The 19,166-nt window shown below is 43.0% G+C and overlaps 2 protein-coding genes across 5 annotated transcripts in view; one reads left to right on the top strand and one right to left on the bottom strand.

The window, feature by feature from the left end:
• Positions 1–16,242, bottom strand: part of Fam114a1 (family with sequence similarity 114 member A1) — a 73,067-nt gene extending 56,825 nt beyond the window's left edge. The window contains exons 1-2 of one of the 2 annotated variants that reach the window (XM_013154358.3): positions 16,119–16,242; positions 5,328–5,695 (exon numbers count right to left, since the gene is read on the bottom strand). In XM_013154358.3, coding sequence (XP_013009812.1) covers positions 5,328–5,687 — 360 coding nt within the window. In that variant the 5' untranslated portion in view covers positions 5,688–5,695; positions 16,119–16,242. Of the gene's footprint in view, positions 1–5,327; positions 5,696–15,536; positions 15,650–16,118 lie in introns of those variants that run through there. The other variant, XM_013154359.3, reaches the window with a different exon arrangement.
• Tlr1 (toll like receptor 1) overlaps positions 15,330–19,166 on the top strand; it is a 52,016-nt gene continuing 48,179 nt past the window's right edge. For 2 of the 3 annotated variants that reach the window (XM_023565844.2, XM_023565846.2), the window contains exon 1: positions 15,330–15,401. The gene's annotated coding sequence lies outside the window, so the exon portion shown is untranslated. The remainder of the gene's footprint in view (positions 15,402–19,166) is intronic. The other variant, XM_023565845.2, reaches the window with a different exon arrangement.

Below are 19,166 nucleotides of genomic sequence, written 5' to 3'. Positions count from 1 at the left end.
CCATCCGCCAAGGTACAGTCTCCACCCTGAGCCAGGTAAGGGTGAGCCTAATGCTATGTAGATTTTTTTTTTTTTGTCTTTTTCGGTTTTTATTGGTACCAGGGATTGAACTCACGACCGCCTGCTTGCAAGGCAGGCGCTTATGCCGCTGAGCTAAATCTCCAGCCCCTACTATGTAGATTTTAAGAGGACCTAGACACAATGTCACTGTGCAGATCCAGACCACTCATAGAAAGATACCGACATTCCTGCACACACTGTCACAAATATATACTTTCTCAAAAGCTATTCTGGTTTTTGACTGTTTGTTTTTCAGTAAAACAAACATTTCCCACAGATACTTTTTAAAAGAGATGATGAAAATTTTATCACGTTTAGATACACTTGGGATCAAATGGTTTTTTGAGCTTGGCTGTTTTCCTATTAAATCTGCCATTCCTTGAGGACCTATATTCAAGATCCAAATAACCAACTTATAAAACAACTTTTAACTCATTTGGTTTTTTTTAAAGAAAAGAATTCATTTTCTTCTGGATCAACAAAGAAAGAGTTTGTCTCATGATTGCAGAAAATGATTTCTTCTAAGTGTCCAGTGAACTGGGCGTGGAGGTACACATCTATAATTCCAGCACTTTGGGATGTTGAGGCAGGAGGATTACACGTTTGTGCTCAGCTCAAACAACTTAGGGACTCAGCAAGATTTTATCTCAAAAAATAACAAGGGCTGAATGCAGCTCATGGTGCAATGGATTCAATCCCCCGTACCAACAGGATGGACAAAGTCCAACAAAGGACAAATAAAGACACATTAAAAATACTCAGATTAGACACCAAAAAGATTGCTTCTAATACAAGCAGTAATCAAAATATATGAAAGACACATTGCCATTAGTCCTGCTCAAAATACTCTCCCTCACTTCTAACACATCATCCCAACATGCTTGCCAGTTTATGAAGCAGTTCTGAAAATCCTCTTTCATGAAAGTCTTTACAAAGCGTGATTAAAAGCACAGTGAATTCAGCTGTCGAGTTCTAGCCAATACAAAGGCAGGTCCATAAAGACAACTGTGTGTCCTCACCCGCTTTATTCCATGTATCTGGCACTGTGTGACTTTTTGCTCTTCCTCAAAGTCAAAATGACCATGAAAGGTCAATGTTTTGAAGTCAGGACACCAGGGCAACCATGACAGTACAATTAAAGGCATGCACGAAAAAGGCCTTGCAGAACAGCTTCAGAAAGTGTCAAGAAGAATGGCGTGTGTCTGAAGGGGGGTTACTGTGAGGGGGATTAATAGCAAGGTGTATTTCAGCACAACAAATTTTTAAAAGTTTAAACAGTATTCTTTTTGTCACATCTTGTATTACTTTAAGTAACTCAGTAAAAGTCACCAAGAGAGACAGCAGAATGATAATCCTTTCTTTTATGGTAATCCTTTAAAGACACTAACTTTGTACATACAGAAAAGGTTTAAATAGGACCTGGGTGAAAGACACCTTTTCTTCTCCAGGCCCTTTTTGCCACCTGTATCAACTTTTGGCCCTTCTTAGAACAAAAATACCCTCAGGTGTCACTTCCATGCCTTGGTTCTGTCTGAGCTCTGATGCAAAGCCACACACACACACACACACACACACACACACACACACACACCCATAGCCATGGACCCATCTTTGTGGCCAGTGCTGCAATTCCATTCAGATACCTCTGTGATACCTCATTATGATACAATGCTCACCTTTCCAAAGTCCTTGAAATGTTATTAGAGAGGTGCAGAGAGAGGGGGAGCAGCTGCTGCCAACTGGCTCTGTTCCCACAGCATTAAGAAAGTTTCAAAGGCATTTTCAAAACAGAGTTCATTCAGTTTGCTCAAACAGTTTAAGGATGCAGATGTGGTAGGAGCATACTGATTTTTTTGAACTGTGTTATCTTTATTACCAATCCTATTATAATTATTAGAATCCTGTAATTGAAACATATTTGTAGTATGTGGATTATGAATTAATGTACACGAATTTGCCTGGCTTCTTTAAATCACCTTGGGTTAAAGCAGTGTGACCGAGTTATATTTTTCTTACTGTATTAATATGTTAACAGTAATATTTATAATGAACCCTGGGAACCGTATTCCCTATAATAGAAAGGCAACGCAGAGGTTAAACAGGTTCAGGAGTCAGGAAGACATGGCTTCCGTGATTGCTCCTTCCCAGCAGTTCTTGCCTTCTAGTTTGGATGGACCCTCACCACCCGCAGCACGCAAACTGCCAAGCCTGAAGTTTGAGTGTCCCCCCCTCTTCTCCTGTGTGTCTTGACTGTTGTTTCTCTTTATTTTTTATTTACTTAGTACATCTGTGTAGTATTTCTCTTTTTAAAGATTAATGTATGAAAAAGGAACTTAGTAGCCAAAAGCATAAATGCCTATTCTCCCCATGCTTCTTGTTTGCTTCTTTTTGTGGTTCTGAAAACCTTGTCCACATGAGGCATCACTGAACTACAGCCCCAGCCCTCTCCAAATGGTTCTCAAGTGTGGTCCTAGCACCACTGAATTCGACAGCTGGCACAACACCACGAGATCTCCTACTTAAAGAATCATAAAAAGGACCTTGGAGGTTCTTTGACCTGGAGCAATTATTTTCTTCCTGGATGAATATTTTGAGGCACTTTTTAAAAATCTATGTCTAGCTGTGGCTTTGTGCTACAGCCATTTGATCTACAGTGCAGTTCAACTCTGATGTTTTTTGCTGATTTTTTGTCTGGTTCATCCGTCTATTTGTGACAGTGGGGTGTTGAAGTCTCGTACTATGATTGGATTGGTGTCTGTCTTTCCTTTTATGTCAAGCAGTGTTTGTTTTAGGAAAATGAGTATGCCCACAACATTCTTCACAGATCTAGGACAACCACTAAGGAAATCAGTATAGAAATACCCGTTCCTGGGCATCTCCTGAATGCATTAAAGTCAGCATCCGCAGTGATATAGGCACATCCATGTTTATAGTGGTGTAATTCAAAGAGCCAAGCTGTGGAAACATGCTAGATGCCCACTGATAGATGACTGGATAGAAAATGTATATTTACACGATAGAATATATAACTCAGCCATAAGAAGCATATAATCATGTCATTTGCAGGAAAATTCATGAAATTAGAGAACACCATGTTAGATGAAATAAGCCAGATTCAGGAAGGTAAATTTCACGTTTTCTCTTGTATGAAAAACCAAACGGAAAAACAAAATAAAGAAGGGATGACCAGAAACTAGAAGGTAGATTACTGGAGATAGGAAAGGAGATTAGAGGTAGGGAGTGGGAAGGGAGAGGGGTATGGGAAAAAGACTAAGATATATACCCCCAGCCTCAAACCAAGAGATGTTAAATGCATGCACCATTTATAAAAATGAACCTTGCTGTTCTTTATTACCAATATGCACTAATTTTTAAAAAATCTCTATGTTCAAATTCATTTCTGATTCAGACTCTTTGGTTTGGGACTCTGGCATCAAGAGTTTTCTATTTCTTTTCTTTTTTCTTTTTGTACTGGAGACAGAACCCAGGGCCTTGACACCGACCTACATTCTCATTTAAAGTAATTTTTAAACAAGATCTCCTTAAGTTGCCCAGTCTGGGCTCAAATTTGAGATCCTCCTGCCTTTGCTTCTCAAGGTGCTAGGCATGCACATGGAGATCAGGACTTTATTCTTTATTTTTTTTTAAGCCTTTCTTTCTCCAATCAGGGTTGGAATGCTCTGGTAGAGTTACAACCTAGGGGATCTTAATGTTGTAGAGGTTCCGTGGATTCCTCAAAGTATCTGTGACCTCTTGGAACTCATAAACTTCTATAGTTGTTGACCCAAACTGCTAGCTGGTCCTCAGAGCTCCATAACACCCCACAAAGCTGTGCTTCCACTTTGGTTTAGTGACAAAATGGAAACATCACTCCTGTCACCTTAGAATAGTTCTACGTCAAACTCCTTGAGGAAAGGGATGGCAAGGCAACCTTGAATAAAAGGCATAGAAAAGCCATTAGTTGGAAGCATGCATTTTAGTCTTCATGTGACAACTGTTTATCTTATAGAGGCAAAAGCTGAGGCACAGAGAAATGAGGTCTCCTTCCCAAACTACCAGACCTAGTGACAAGTTGGAAAATGAAGGCCCAGGCCCAGTCCCTGTTTTCTTCCTGCCCTTCAGTAGATGGCACTGAGTCACCCAAAGTGAGGAGCACACTCGGAGTGATCGGCCCCCAGACCCCTCCAGCACTGCTCCCTAGGTGGCCGTCCATCCCGGGCAGGGTGGAGGACATGCAGCCTGTCTGTCTCTTCCTGTGTTCTGGGCACCTCCTGTCTGGGCACCTCCATCTGTCTCCACATGTACGGAGGGGAAGGCTCTGGGACATCCAGCTTGAATGGTTGCTGGAGTAGCACAAGGTCCCAAAGAGACATGCTACCTCTTCCTCCAGAAGTACAGGTGCAGGCACCAAGTGGAGGGGACACTGAGTGGGGTCTGCTTCTGGTCCCTGAGAAGGTGATGCAGAGGATAAAACAGTGGCCTGAATGTTGATGGCCTCCATGGTGGATCTGTAAATGTGCAGTAGGATTTAAATGGTCTTCCAGATGCACTGACTTGCTTAGGATGGAATTAGCTCCATAATCACCTGAAGTCATTAAATTTGATACTACAATATCTTCTGTTTATTACTGAGCAGCCCAGGACAAGATCTTAACCTCTCGGAGCCTGCCTCCTCTGTGAATTGGAGTGTGTAATATCTAGCTCTGAACTGTTGCATGGAGTAAATTATGTGACATCAAATGGCCAGGGGAGTGTCTGGGACCAGGCTGTGCCGTCATTGATGGCTGTTATTATTAACATAATGATCAGAATGCAAATATTAGGGTGACAAACTGTTCTACATCTTAAGTCACCACACCATTTTTGATGACAGAGGAGAGATATTGAAGCCAATTTTGAACTCTCATAGGAGATAAGAGGGGGGATTGGGTGAGACCTTTCAGAAGTGGTTAGGATTCTGCTCTCCTGAATAGATCAACTCATTCAAGGGATTGATGGATGAATGGGTTCACGGTGCATCTGAAGAGTTAGGTGCACTGTAACAGCCAGCTTGTCTCTCATCACATCATGCCCTGCTCTACCTCAGGTCTCCACCAGGCCCACACCCAATGTGGCTCCTTGACCATTGAACAGAACTACGAGCCCAAGTAAACCTTTCTTCTTTATAACTTACATGGTCTGTGATACTGTGTCATAGAAGGAAATAGTCTAAAATAGTAGGTGTCAGGAAGAACTTACATTGAAATTAACAGAACAGCCCTCCTTACCCGATCATTCTGTTCCACCAGGGGTATGTCAGATCCAGGTTCTCCCTCGAGGCTGACAGCCTCAATGCACTCAGCAAGTGCATCCTCAGTCACTTCTCTGTGGAGAGGGGGCTCCAGGACAGTGGTGTCTGTGGATGGCACTGGGCTCCCGTGGGCAGCAGTCTCTGCACCCTGACCAGCTGCATTCTCCTGCAAACCATCTCCTCCGGAGTCAGCCGGCACTGGCTCATTTGAACAGGTAGCTGAATCACATTGCAATGCTGCGTCTTCAGGTACAGAATCACTAGTAGGCATCTCGGGCATCTCAGTCATTTCTGCTCCGTCGCCAGTGGCCAAGGCGTCATCAGCATCATCAGACATTTTAATATCTGTCAACATGATTACAAATACTTTATGCTTTAATGTGAATCATTAAGCTTTCACTGAAAGCTCTGATTAAGTTTGGTGGGGGTAAACTTTCTTCTAATAAGTAACTTTATGCAATCTTATTGTAGCATGAATAACAGCCCCCAAAGGTATCCATCTCCTAATCCCTGGAACCTGAGAATATTCCTTGCATGGCAAAAAGGACTTTGCAGATGCCAATATGGATCTCAGGACAGGGGACTATGTTGATTTACCTGAGTATTCTCAATAGACAACCAGAGGGAGACTGACTACAAAAGGGAATGTGATGTCAGGAGCAGAGCGAGGCACTATGAGGATAAAAGAAGGGGACACAAGCTTAGGAACACAGGCAGCACCAGAGACTGCAGGAGGTGAGAAAACCATTTTTCCTCTGAGACTCTGGATGAAAGGAGCCCTGCCAAGACCTTGATTTTAGCCCAAGGAAACTAACTTTGGATCTCTGACCTGCAGAACCACAAGATAATAAATCTGTATTGATATAAGCTGTTCAAAGTATTGTAATTTAATATAACAACATCAGGAAACAAATATAAACCAATGTGCCTACCTTTAAACTTCCAAGGATCTCTCACTTGGCATGAGGGATATGTATACAGGAACTAATAATATACTACCTGGGCCTGTAAAATTATTTAATCTATTACCTTTGTAAAAAATAATGAAAGACTAGACAGAACTTGAAAACATTTAAATAAAAAGATGTGTCACTAGCTTTGCAATGTTATTAGGGACACGTAAGCACACATTGTTGGGACCAGCTGGGGAAGGGCTGGGCTCTGGCTGGACAATAATTCAGTCAGGGAAAAACAAGGATGAAAGGGAGATAAATGACATATGAAGCCAAATGTGAATGCAGCCATTCATTATGCAGTAACCTACCAAGTAGAAAACTCCTTTAGAAGCCTATAAGTTATCGACATCATGAAGAACAGCACTGTCCAATACAACTTTCTGCGATGATGAAAATGTTCTGTATCTGCACTGTGGGTACTGAGCACCTGGACTGCGGCTACTGCAACTGAGAACTAAACATTTCATTGTGTTCAATTTAAATTCATACAGGCACATGTGGTTCGTGGCTGCCTTAAGAAAGAGCTATAATCAAGGTTTAAAACTTCAGGAGTGTGACTGACTAAACTTTCCTCTTTCCAAGAATATATAATGTCAGTAGTTACCATTATGAAGCACCTATTATATCCAGGCCATGTAAGCTTATTATCGCCCGAGTTACACACGTGAGCTCCATTTTACACAGAAAAGAATTGGGGCTCAGGTCGTGTTTTTACAAAATGGCAGATCTGAAATTCGAGCCCACATCTGAGACTGAATCACATCAGAACCCTATCTGTTCTCTTCCTTTACATTCAGCCAGTGGCCAGATCCTGGAGAGAAGCTCGCTATTCAGAATCCATGCCCATGCTATTCTCACTGTCGGGTCCTCACTGTGATTCACGCTATTGCAGCACTGAGTCTGCCACCCCATTGTGACTCTCTCTCCAGCTTCTCCTCCTTCATCTTCCGGCTCTAATCACATCCTCAGAGACTCCCCCTTCTTGTCCCCACTGAGATGAGTTCCCACCTTCAGCTGGCATCAGGAGACTCAGTGCTTTGGCATCACCCGGCTTACCTCCTACTAGTCCCTTCTAAAACTTAAATGACACAGTGAGTATCTGTTCACAGTCACTGCAGACCCAAGAGGATTTGGTTCAGTCTGTTGCTTTTATAAAAAATCCATTTTAGGCTCAAGTACAACTGCTACCTCCTTAACTATTTGTCCCTCTAATTGGACTTAAGATTTCTTCTTCTGAATTCTCAGAATGTTTTGTGGCTACTTCACCCTGGAGCATCACAATTCTCTTTGACTAGAGGTGCTGGAACTTTTCCTCCATTATATCATAATTCTGTGAAGACAAGGGTATTCCTTGTTTTGCTTTCATATTTTACGCAGCACTTAAACATGGCTTTTTGCACACAGTGGAAAGGTCAACAAATGAGTTGTAATAATATTTGAGTAGTGATACTCAGGTGTTCATTGTAGCAGGTGGTTGTAAGTGACTGTAAGTGCAGATTGTCTTTTATTTTTTTTCCTCTTAGTTAACTGAATGTGTTCACTATCATTGTAACAAATCCCTCAGATAATCATCCTATAAAAAGACTGATTTTGGCTCACAGTTTGGTGGCTTCAGCCCATGAATGGTTAGCCCTGTTGCTTTGGGGCCTGTGGTGAGGCAACTCACTATGGCGGGAGTGTGTGTTACCTCGTGACCAGGAAATAAAAACGACCAAGAGGCTGAGGTCCCAGCATTTCTTTCCAGGACATCCAGGTAAAGACTGGAGGATCTCCCGCTAAACCTCACATCTTAATGTTTCCATTGCCTCTCAAAAGCCTCCACCTGGGAGCAGAGCCTTTGACACATGGGTTCAGGAAATATTCCAGATCCAAAGTATAACACTGAGCTAGAAAGTCTAACTCAACTCCCGTATTCAGTGATGATGCTCCTGCAAACAAATCTCAAGGTGGAAAAGGCAGAGCATACTTACTGTCCCTGGCTGGCACACTAAGTATTGAACCTTCAAGGTAGACTACAGACTGTTAAGGAGTCCGCCTAATTGAGATACTAACGAATGGCCCAAGGCCACTGTTTTGAAAAGGGGTTATTATTGTGGATTATGGGAGGACAGTGAGTTGAGAGGGGAGAGGGGCAGATTTTATGGGGGCAGCTTGATAATCTAATGTCACTAGGAAGCTGATGAAATCTTTGTGAAAACCTCTTTTGGAATCAAGACTGGCCAAAGGCACTGGGTTGGCAAATTACAGCCTGCTGGCCAGATGTCACCCTCTGCCTATCTTGGTTAATAAAATTTTATTTGACAGAGACATATCCTTTTACCTACATACTGTAATGGCATCTCTAGCATGACAAAAGGCTAAAATATTTACTGTCTGATCTGCCACAGAAAATGTTTGCTTGCACCTGGCCTAGGACATTATTTGATGGTCACATCCTAAAGATTTCTGTCTTAATCTATCCTGTTCTCATCTGGGTCCTTGGGTCCAAACCTTAAGAAGAATAAATGATACTTCAAGTTTACTTTTATTCCTATGTTTCATACGCAGCTAGTCACAGACACCATCTGACATTTTTGTTTGTAAGGTAATTTGAACAACCTTATTATTTATCTGGATTATTAACAAACTCCAATCTAAGAACATGGTGGATAGATAACAGCAGCTATAGAGGCTCTCTGAGACAGCCAGCATAAAATCCAGGAATGGTACGATGTGAGGAGTCCTAAGCAAGGGGATATATACCCTGCTGACCCAGGAATGAATTAAGCTGAGAGAAATGAACTAGAAATGCAATCCCAGTGCTATAACTGGAAGGGATAAAATCTCAGTGCGGAAGCTGGAAGCCACGCCTCTGGAAACTGCGGCTTGAATTTCCTGCTGCCGCTGCTGCATCTGAATCAGCACAGCAGGGACAGAGACACGCGAAAGCTCTGAGAGCAGGAATCAGTGAACAGAATTGAGAGCAGGACTGGCGGGGAGCCCTGCATTGACCTGCAGTGAGTGAGAGGAATGGGGAATCTTCCATAGACTAGGAGGCTCCAACAGAGGACATTCTGGGACCGGGCAGACTAGCTGAAACAGGATGCTGCAGTGACTTTAGTCGCATATTCCCCTCTCAAGCGGGATTGGTGGGGAATACTCGGGCTGGGTGATGCCGTGGACTAAGACTCAGTAGGCTAGCCCAAACCAGCTCCCAGTGCCTGGGGGCTCACACTAGCAGTGAAGCCTTCAGTAGATTGACCTGGAGGGACGGACCCAGCAGAGGCTGCCCAGGTCTGTGTCTCCCTAGTACACTACAGTGGGTGGGAACACCTAGCCGGCGGATTCAAACAAACTGTAACTGACAAAGAAAGAAACTGGGCCTCCTATATATGCTTGTATGGAAGGAAAAAAAAGTATGGGAAGAGGGAGCAACAAGAAAGGTTCTCAGTCCCCAATCCTGAGAACACTGATCCAGGAAAAATAAATGCAAAGGAGAATGAGGACAGAAAACATGCAATATCAGACACGGCACCAACAGACATAAAGCGGTATCTCCGGAGCCTCATAGACGAGTTCAAAAGTGAAGTATTTAATGAAGTAAGGAAAGATATAAGTAGAATAGTTAGAGAAATGCTAAGCACCACCCAAGAAAAAACAGATGGTGGAATGGAAGAACAGAAAAAAGGGAGAATTGTTTGATGGAGAAAATAGAGAAAACATAGAATATGTGAAGCAGATTCAAAGAGAGTACCAGGAAACCAAAAACTCTATCAAAAGCTGGCATAACAGCTTGAAAGAAACTAAGGATAGATTAGCTGAACTGGAGGGCAGATTTGTAATGTGGGAGCATGAAATGAAAAACTTCTTAAAAATAAAAAGGAAACAAACAGCAATAATACAAAGGCTAGAAGATAAGAGGATCTATAACTTAAGAATTAAGAATGTAAAAGAAGAAGTAGGGACACAAACAAATGAACTACAAAGGCTATTCACAGAAATAATCCAGGAGAATTTTCCTAATTTAGAAAAAAGTAAAGATACTCAGACATATGAGGTATACAGGACCCCATCTACCTACAACCCAAACAGAGCTACACCCAGGCATATAATAATCAAAATTCCAGAAATCCAATATAAAAACAGAATCATAAAAGCCATCAGAGACAAGATACAGATCACTTACAAGGGAACACCCATCAGAATTACAGAAGACTTCTTGGCACAAACCATCAAATCACGAAGAGCATGGGGGGAAATAATCCAAGCTTTGAAAGATAATAACCTCCAGCCAAGATTGATATATCCTGCACAACTGTCCCTAGAAATTGATGGAAAAACAAGGTGCTTCCAGGATAAAGAGGAACTAGGGGAATTTGCAACCACCAATTCAACTCTACAGAGAATACTGCAGGATATTCTAAAAAGAAAAATACCAAGATTCCAGAAACAGTGGCAGAGCGGCCACAGTGAATGGAGCAGAAAGCAAAATGAAGACAAACTGACAACTAATGACAGAAAAAGAGCTCAACAAAAATGAGGCAGAGAAGGTTGGATGGTAAGAACAGCTATTTTGGAGAAAACAAGACATCATAATACCTAGTGCTGATTTAATATCATCTTGTTTTGAAGTCCCATCAAGCTTTTGTTCTTCTGTCTCCAATGGTCTTAACATGTTGTATCTTACTGGATTTTATTATATGTGATAATATAAACAAAAACTTTTATAGACAAGGAGATTATACAGAAACCATTATTCATTTTCTGTCAGTTGATTCTAAATACCCTGTAATACTGTCTTTCTCTTGAACAGTTTTACATTGTCTTGATATGTTTGATGCTACAGTATACGAAGTTATACACAAAGATTTCAAGGAAAGAGACACTATGGTAACTACTTTTATGTCGGGATATCTTGTGGTGAAATACTATTTTGCTTAAATGGTTATGTTTTGACCTGTGCTGTTTTGTTATGTCCTCTTTGATCTCAATCTCTTTTTTTATGCTTTTAATGAAGGGAAAAATAAATAAAAAATAGCAGGATATATTATAGTAACCCACTTTGATTTCTTATTAACTTGATTTGAAGCCCTGTATTGCTTTCACCATATTGTTTTGACTGATTTTCCTCTATTGTTTTGCTTGATAGTATCAAGTTCGAGAGTATAGGCAACAACTGTGAAGACAATAAGATTCATTATGATGCCCATTCTGGTTGAATATTATCTTCTTTTGAAGTCCTGTAATGTCTCCAATGTTTTAGTTTTATTGGTTTTGTTCAATTTTATTATAACTGTTGATATAGGCAGTTCTTTTTAAGATAGCAAGAGACATTATGGTAACCATTGTTGATCACCTTGTGTTTTGTTTTTACAGTACGTATTATGTCCATCCTTTTGAATTTGACTGACTCTGTTTTGTTACGTCACATTTGGTTTTACTCTAAAAAGTAATAAGAGCTGTGGGAGTAATAAAACCCAAAATGTGTAATTGTCATTGTACAAAAGGAAAAGAAAGTGCTCTAAAGGATATAACTGCATGTATATTTAAATGTATAAGACAGATAATCATATTACTGAGTTTTGATGGATCATTGAACAGAGTTGTTTGCAGTCTCACTGTTTGAATGTCCACTTTATATGCTTTAATTTTATACCGTGAACAACTATTTCTAAGATGACAATATGTAATCTATCAACTAGTGATTTCCTACTTTTTATTTTTTCTGAAATTCTGTATAACTTGTTCCCTTTTTCTGTTTTCTTTTCTCCTGAAATAAAACTGAAAAAAAAAAAAACAAACGCCAATCTACTTCATTCTTCTACAAGCAGGACCATGAGAACAAATTTGGCTATGATAAGCATTTATGGGCAAACAAAAGCTATTATGGACACTTTAATATATATACTTTGTCCTAAATGCATTGTTATACTGTACTTTACACCCTTAGGTTGGTTGGCTAACAATTAAGTGTTAGAGATTCAGGAATACATTCTCCAGGATTCTCCAGCAAGCGTTTTAAAATCCATAATTGGGTGTTCACATTTCAAGAGGGTTCAACTGCTGACTGGGATTCCAGGGCATGCTAATTAACATCAGATGCATGAGAAATCATTTCTCGCTCCTGGAACAGAAAGTGTTTTATGACATGTGCATGGTGAGAGTAATGGCCTAGTGCCTTCTGGCTTTCTATGACCTCAGCATAAGATTTCACTGAGTCTAACAGCCTGGTGCCTTTTGGAGTAGATTTTCTGGTGCTGCTAGCTGACTGCAGAACACTAAAGCTGGGAGCTGCGAAGATTAAGCATGTTCTGCGTCTAGAACCCAGGCCTAAAAGGACACTGATCTAGGACCTGGAGCACCAAGAGCAGGCTAGGTAAGTTTGGGTGCTAATATACATGAGAGTATGCAGAAAGACTACATCAGAGAACTTAAGACTCTTCCCAGACCTCGGGGTAGGGAGGTGAGGGCAGAGGAGGAGCCCTGCAGCCCTCACCTATATCTGATGGCCCAGTCACCTTAGGTCATTTCCCTGAAGGGCAGAGAAACTGCTGCAATAAAACTCTTCTCTGTGGCTGTTCTGCTTTTAATCAAAAAGACAAACTCCTTGACCATAGCAAAAAACAAAACTTTAAAAATTAGTTCTAAGATGCTAATCTGATAGTGCTAAAAATATTTACTGAGTATGCATACTGTAGAAAGACCACTTACACCTGTTTAAATCATAAAAATGGTCACCGATTTTAACTTCAAATTGTGTGCTTTTAATCTATATTTACTTCTATCTTTTAGAAGTCTTTAAATTTCCCTAAACCAATTTGTCTTGACAGATTTCTATTGATCCTGCATTCTGTTGTGATGGGGAAAAATTGATCATTTTTAAGAGTGTGTCCTTTCGTCTGAAGCCACAAGAACCTGCTGTAAGTGCATGGCTGTTTCTGAGCAGGGACTGCTGGAGCTCAACAGGACTTTGGCTGTGATATGACTGACGTTTTTGGGGGTGACGCATGTGGGAGTACCATCAGCACAGTCACAAGCCCTTCCTGAATTAGGACTTCAAACACTGACCACTGCAGCCATGACCATGGCTTTGAAGCTAGGAAGACTCAACCCCTAGAAACAAGGAGGTTGCTTCAGGAAACTCCAAGGAAAGGAAGGATGGCATATAAAGAACTACTTGTGGGCTGGGAATAAGTTAGTTTTTCACGAGCAAATCCATTCATCACCTAAAACACTCCTAGAACTACTCAAGGTGTCAGAGCAGTAGCATCAGAGCTTCCTGAACAAGTGTAAAACAGAAGATGAGGACAGTTTTTCTGAAATGAACAGGCTGAGGAACTAACACAAACCTGCTGAAAGGCGGTGCAAAATAGCACAGCAAATAAAAGAAAAATGCACCAGGCCTAGACTGACGGGATGCAAGGGAGAGTCTGAACGTAGCTTTTGCGTGGTTATTAGGGCATGGTGGATAACAGCACACCAGCATCTGGGACAAATTCTAGACATTCAAGATGGACATCTGACCGGTGGGATGAATGTGCTGAGGAAGAGAGAGGGTGAGGGGGTGTGGTGCTAAGCTGGCAAGAGCTATGCCTTGAAGCTGTGGTCTCAGGTCTCAAAGTTCCTCTGCAGGTAAACAGCCCTCGCATTCTCTCTAGGTCTCCTGCTTCATGCTCTTTCAAGTAAGATGGGTAACAAGAGCTGGGTACTTGGTTTTTTCCAAACCCCGACTGCAGCACTGGGGCCAGACCCTGATGATGGAGAAAAATGAGGACAAGATTTTGAGTTTTCCATAAATCTAAATTTATTAAACATAAAGCTGCCTTCATGTTGCAAATTTAGATTTTGTACTTTACTTGGTATTAAAGTGCCTCTCATTTTATTAAAAAGTGGTGACAGTGAATGGATTTATTTTTTAATGGTCTCACTTGGCAAAGTCTAAATGTGGCAACATGATCCTCTGTGTGAGATCACCTCCTCCAGTCAAAAAAGTGCTGGTCAGCAAAGGACAAGGAACACAACCTCTGGCTGAGAGGCTCCCAACTCCCATGAAGCGTGTCAAGTACAGGTGCAGGGTCCCAGATGCACGTCCAACTGGCACTTTTCCAAAACAAAGATAAGACCTATTTGCTCCTCTGTTTAAAAACTTAGGTTGCTCGTTATTCAGGCTGCCCTTGATCTTTCAGTTCCCCTGCTTCATCCTCCCAGGTTACTAGGATTACAGATTTAGCAAGATCTTGTCATTAAAAAATTAAAAAAAGAACTGGGGATGTAGCTCAGTGTGAAGCCCTGGGTTCAGTCCCTAGTATGGGAGGAAAAAAAAAAAAAAACCTTGTAAGTGTAAGAACTTTTGCACAGCATCTGTGGCCTCTCACAATTCAGCTTTAATCTCGGTCTTCTGCACCTCTCTCGCCCACCACACTCAGAATTTCCACACAGCACCATAAACCTCCGCACTCCCTGCCCTGGCTGCACTGCTGCACCCTGCCTGGCAAAGTCCTATTCCCTTAGACAACCAAAGTCTCCTGTTACTCTTCATTTTGAGATCTCCCTTAATCTGCTCTACTTCTTCGGTCCCACTTCTTAATTTTTGTGAGACCTTGCACAGATTTCTGCCACTGCCTTACTGTCTTTAGAAATGTTTGTTTCTATGTCATCTCTCTTCCAGGCCTGTGACCAACAGCACCTGGCTTCATGTCTGATCCACGAATATTTACTGGCCTGAAATATGTTGAGTTCCATATCGATTTAAAAGGAACGGTGTTGGAAATAAGCCTGGTCTTAGAAGCAAATGGCTAATTATATGGTTTGAACCCTGGAGATTCAGCAAGGCCCCCTCCCATCTTCAAATTCCTTCCGCACTGGTTCATTTGTGCCTGCACTTGTGCCACTTGTGCCTTCCATCCTAAAGTTTCACTCGCTGGCTTAAAGCCTACAGGGTAAAACATTAATCAGATTCTTTCCTAAATGCGGGTTTTATGGAAGACAGGGTGGGGCAGGAACAGGGCACGAGCAGGAAGAGGGGGCAGACCTCTGAGGATAAAACCTGATTCGTCCCGGAAGGGTCTCTGAGTTTCAAGCATTTGAGAGCTACTGATTAAAGAAGCCACTTGCTTGTATCCTTCAAGCTGTTCAGGGTGGGAACTGGTGGGGTCAGCAGGACATAACGTTCTCACAGAGCATAAAGAGCCTCCTACTCTGGGACAGGCAGAGCAATTCAGGCGCCCGGAGAGCAGGCTGGAAATACTCACCAGATTCCAGAGAGAAGCTGGGCGACAGGATGGAAGGGCTGGGGGCTGTGGTGGGGAGGAGGCTGGGACGCGAGGCGGCGCCAGAGGGCGGGCTGGTGTGGCAGAGGACCGGGGCGAGGGTCTGCGGGGGTGCTGGGGGTACGTGGGCAGGCGCCCAAGGCCTGCGCTCTGCTTCCGAGGCCACGGGTGGGCGCACCCCCGGATGGAGGTTCCTGCGCGCCCGGCCTCGGGGACTCGGACCTGGGACTCTGGGTAACTTCTCAGACTTGCCCTGGCCAGGACCGGATAGTGCGGGAGGCTCCCGCGGGCCGAGGGGGCAGACCCGGCGTGCGGGCGTGTGGGTGTGTGCATGAGCGTGGACTGGAGCGACACACACTCACACACACACACTCACACGCCCGCACCCACGCAGGACCCTCGGCCGCGTCGCCTGCCTCCCGGGACCTGCACCCCCAGCCGGCCCTGCCGGATGGCGCGTCCCGGGCCGCGTCCCCGCCACTGGGGAGTCGCGGGACTAGGGTCCGCGGCAGGGTCTCCCCGCCCGCCCGGGAAGGGATGGGGTCAGGGTGCCCGGGCTCTTACCGCTCCGGCGGCCGAGTGCAGGCGGGAGCGCCCTCCGTCCCGCCCCGCCACGTCGGCAGGTCCAGCAGGGACGCGGCCGGAGGGCGGGCGGGGCGGGAAACCGGGGAGCGAGGGGGGAGCTGCCCCGCCCCGCCCCACTGACCGCCGGCCCCGCCCCCGCCGACCACAGGCCCCGCCCCCGAGCCCGGCCCCGCCCACCTCCGGCCCCTCCCTGCCTCGCTTGGCGCGCCAGCTGCGGGCCCCACCCTCCTGGGGAAAGTGCTAGTCTCGGCCTGGACCTGGCTGGTGTAGCTAGTTCTCCTGAGAGCTCTTCAGTTTTATCCGATTCAGATCACTGTGGAATTTGTCATTTTCGCATTCTGAGTTAAGCAAAACTCCCTTTGCTTGCCCTGTCGGGGAGGGTGTAATATGTTTGTATATCAGCAACAGAAAACCACTTTCTAGCAGAACATTTTGAAAACTGGCTCAGATCCCAAATGTATTAGCTTTGGTCCAATGATTGCACATTTGACTGTGGCCCAGGAAACCCCACTTGCCGTAAGAAAGCATGTGTAAACGTGTGTGTGCAGGGACATTTATTGTAGCTATTTGTGTCAGGGATTGCTGGAAGCAGTGGGAATGTCCCACAGTCAGAGACTGGAGAAATTAGCTACAGTAAACTTCAAAACCTCGGATACGTTGTAACCATAAAAGTTAAAATTTATCCACAAGGGAGGAAAGCCATATTAAGACCTTTAGTATATGGCTAAATGCGCTCGAGGAAGGGAGCTTACAAGGTATGCATTCAGCTGGATCTATTTTTGTAAATATATATGCGTGCATGTTTTATATAAAAGCCTGGGAAAATATAATCTAGAAAGTGATTCTGAGCGATGTGCTTAAGGTTAATTTTCTGTTTTCCCACTGTACTTGTCTTAAAAAAAAACCAAACCAATAAATTCAAAAGTAAAGAAGAAAAAAAAGGTACTAGCCTCATTTGAACCCCTTCTCTGTCACTACTGTGACAGTTAACTGAGTCCTTTAAACGGGATCCGCAAGGTCCTGGCTGTGGCTGAGGGGGCTTCTGAGGACGGAAGACCCACCCTAAGGGGTCTCATCACCCGACTGGGACAAAAGGGAACTCAGGAAGGAAGGCTCGCTTCTGTTTTACCTGAGAAGCTGAAGTCCTGATCTTCACCTTGGATGTGGTCTCCTGGCTTCCAGCGCGGACCTTCGGACTCGCAGGGGACTCCACACTGAGCAGCGGCAGCCTCTACTGGACTCTTTGGGTCTCCTGCGCACTGGCGGCCCTTTGGCCCTCTACACCCGGCTCCGCAGGCGGCCCACTGTAAGCCAATCACGTAAAATCCTACAAATTTGTATCATCTTGCATCAAGACTGTTTCTCTCATGAGCACCGACTGATACAGGAACCATCTGAAAGTGTGTAGCTCCTACTATATAAACATGTAGGTACACACACATTTGGTTGCTTTTTATAAAAATCATAATCAGCCTTCTTGGTCAAGACATATGAATCAAATGCATTCTTTTAAGACTTGCATTATATTTCGTAATATGTTTGTATCACAGTTTATTCAGTCATTCCTGCTTAGGTGAAAAAGTGGGAAGTTATCTTAATGTGGCTGTGGGTGGCAATTGCTTTAAATTGATATCAACCTTTTTTAATTGGGCCAGAACCTACCTGGGTTTTTCCAAAGCTAAAGTGGAGTAGAGAGTATTACCTTGCACCTTTCCTTCTAATTCCGGAGCCATGAATGCTATCAGATTGTGTTTTAGGCTTAACAGGTGTATATTTTGGAGCACTATATAAACTACCATGCCTGTGAGTTCAGCCCTGCCTGTAGAGGGCGCTACTCTGCCTTGCCAGCCCGGCTGATAGCTGGCGGGTCCCCTGCTTGTTCTCTGACCCACATCCCACTTCTGTAGTAAAGAATGCCAGCCCAGCCATCCTAGCAACAGGGTGGCCTTTTGCCCACTACAGGGGCTTCTCTTTTACACATATGTAGCTGCTTCCAAGCCTAGCAGTTTTATTTCAGACACTGACATTTTTTTGTAATTTAAATTTTAAAAAGTTTATTTAGAACATTTGGGGGTACTTAAAACATATTGAAAAGTTTAAAATACATATTAAGCTATATATTTTAAAGTATATTATATATATATAAGTAGAAGATACTATGACAAATAGTTGTTTGTATAAAAAAGTAGAGTATGATGATGATGCTTAGATTTAGCAAATTTTAATTTTTTATGTATTTATTTTAGAACCTCTTTTTAAAAGAGAAAAATTTTTGCAGATAGGTTTGAAATCCTGTCCCTTCTGTTCTTTGTCTTACCTGGAGTTATCCATTTTCCTGGGATGGTTGTATATTCTTCTCATCCATATACCCTGATCTATAAACAGAATCATTTTGAAATTTTAAATTTTATGACATTCCGTATACTTGTAGATAACTATATTTTTAAGAATCATTTGTGCTCATACATGAAACGAAAAACATTCATTTCAATGTTTTTATAGGTGTTTATAAAATGTGTCCATTTCTTAACAGATGAACATTTAATATGTTCCATGGTTCATTCAATTTCGGGTAAGGTTGCAGTGACCATTTTTATATACAATTTCTTGCCTCCCTAGGAGTGTCTAGAAATGGAATAGCTGGGCCATCTTTACTAGACATTGCCCAGGTGCCTGTTGGTGTGTTTCAACAACATTTAAAATCAGGTATTTATGTATTAAGTACTGCTACAGGCACTGGCAATTCAAAAGGGAGCAAAGTCCCAATATCTAACAATACATTTTTTAGAAAGATGGATAGACACTGACTTGATAATGTAGCAGGTTGTGCAATAAAGAAGGAAAAAAAATCTATAGCATCTAGAGAATGATGGGTGGGGGCAACTATGGCCAGGGGAGTCCTTGCTGGCTGTTATAGGTTTTGCCTAGATGTCCCCCCAAAGCCTCATGCATTCATTGATGGGCTTTTCAGAGACGGCTGGATCTAGGGTCTGTGAATATGGATTAAGAGTGTGTGATATCTGGATT

Source organism: Cavia porcellus, unplaced genomic scaffold (assembly GCF_034190915.1).
Source record: "Cavia porcellus strain 051 isolate PalLab524CR breed Dunkin Hartley unplaced genomic scaffold, mCavPor4.1 scaffold_30, whole genome shotgun sequence".
Lineage (NCBI taxonomy): Eukaryota > Metazoa > Chordata > Mammalia > Rodentia > Caviidae > Cavia > Cavia porcellus.
Note: the sequence above shows the minus strand (reverse complement) of the source record. Positions and strands in the feature narration are given on the sequence as shown.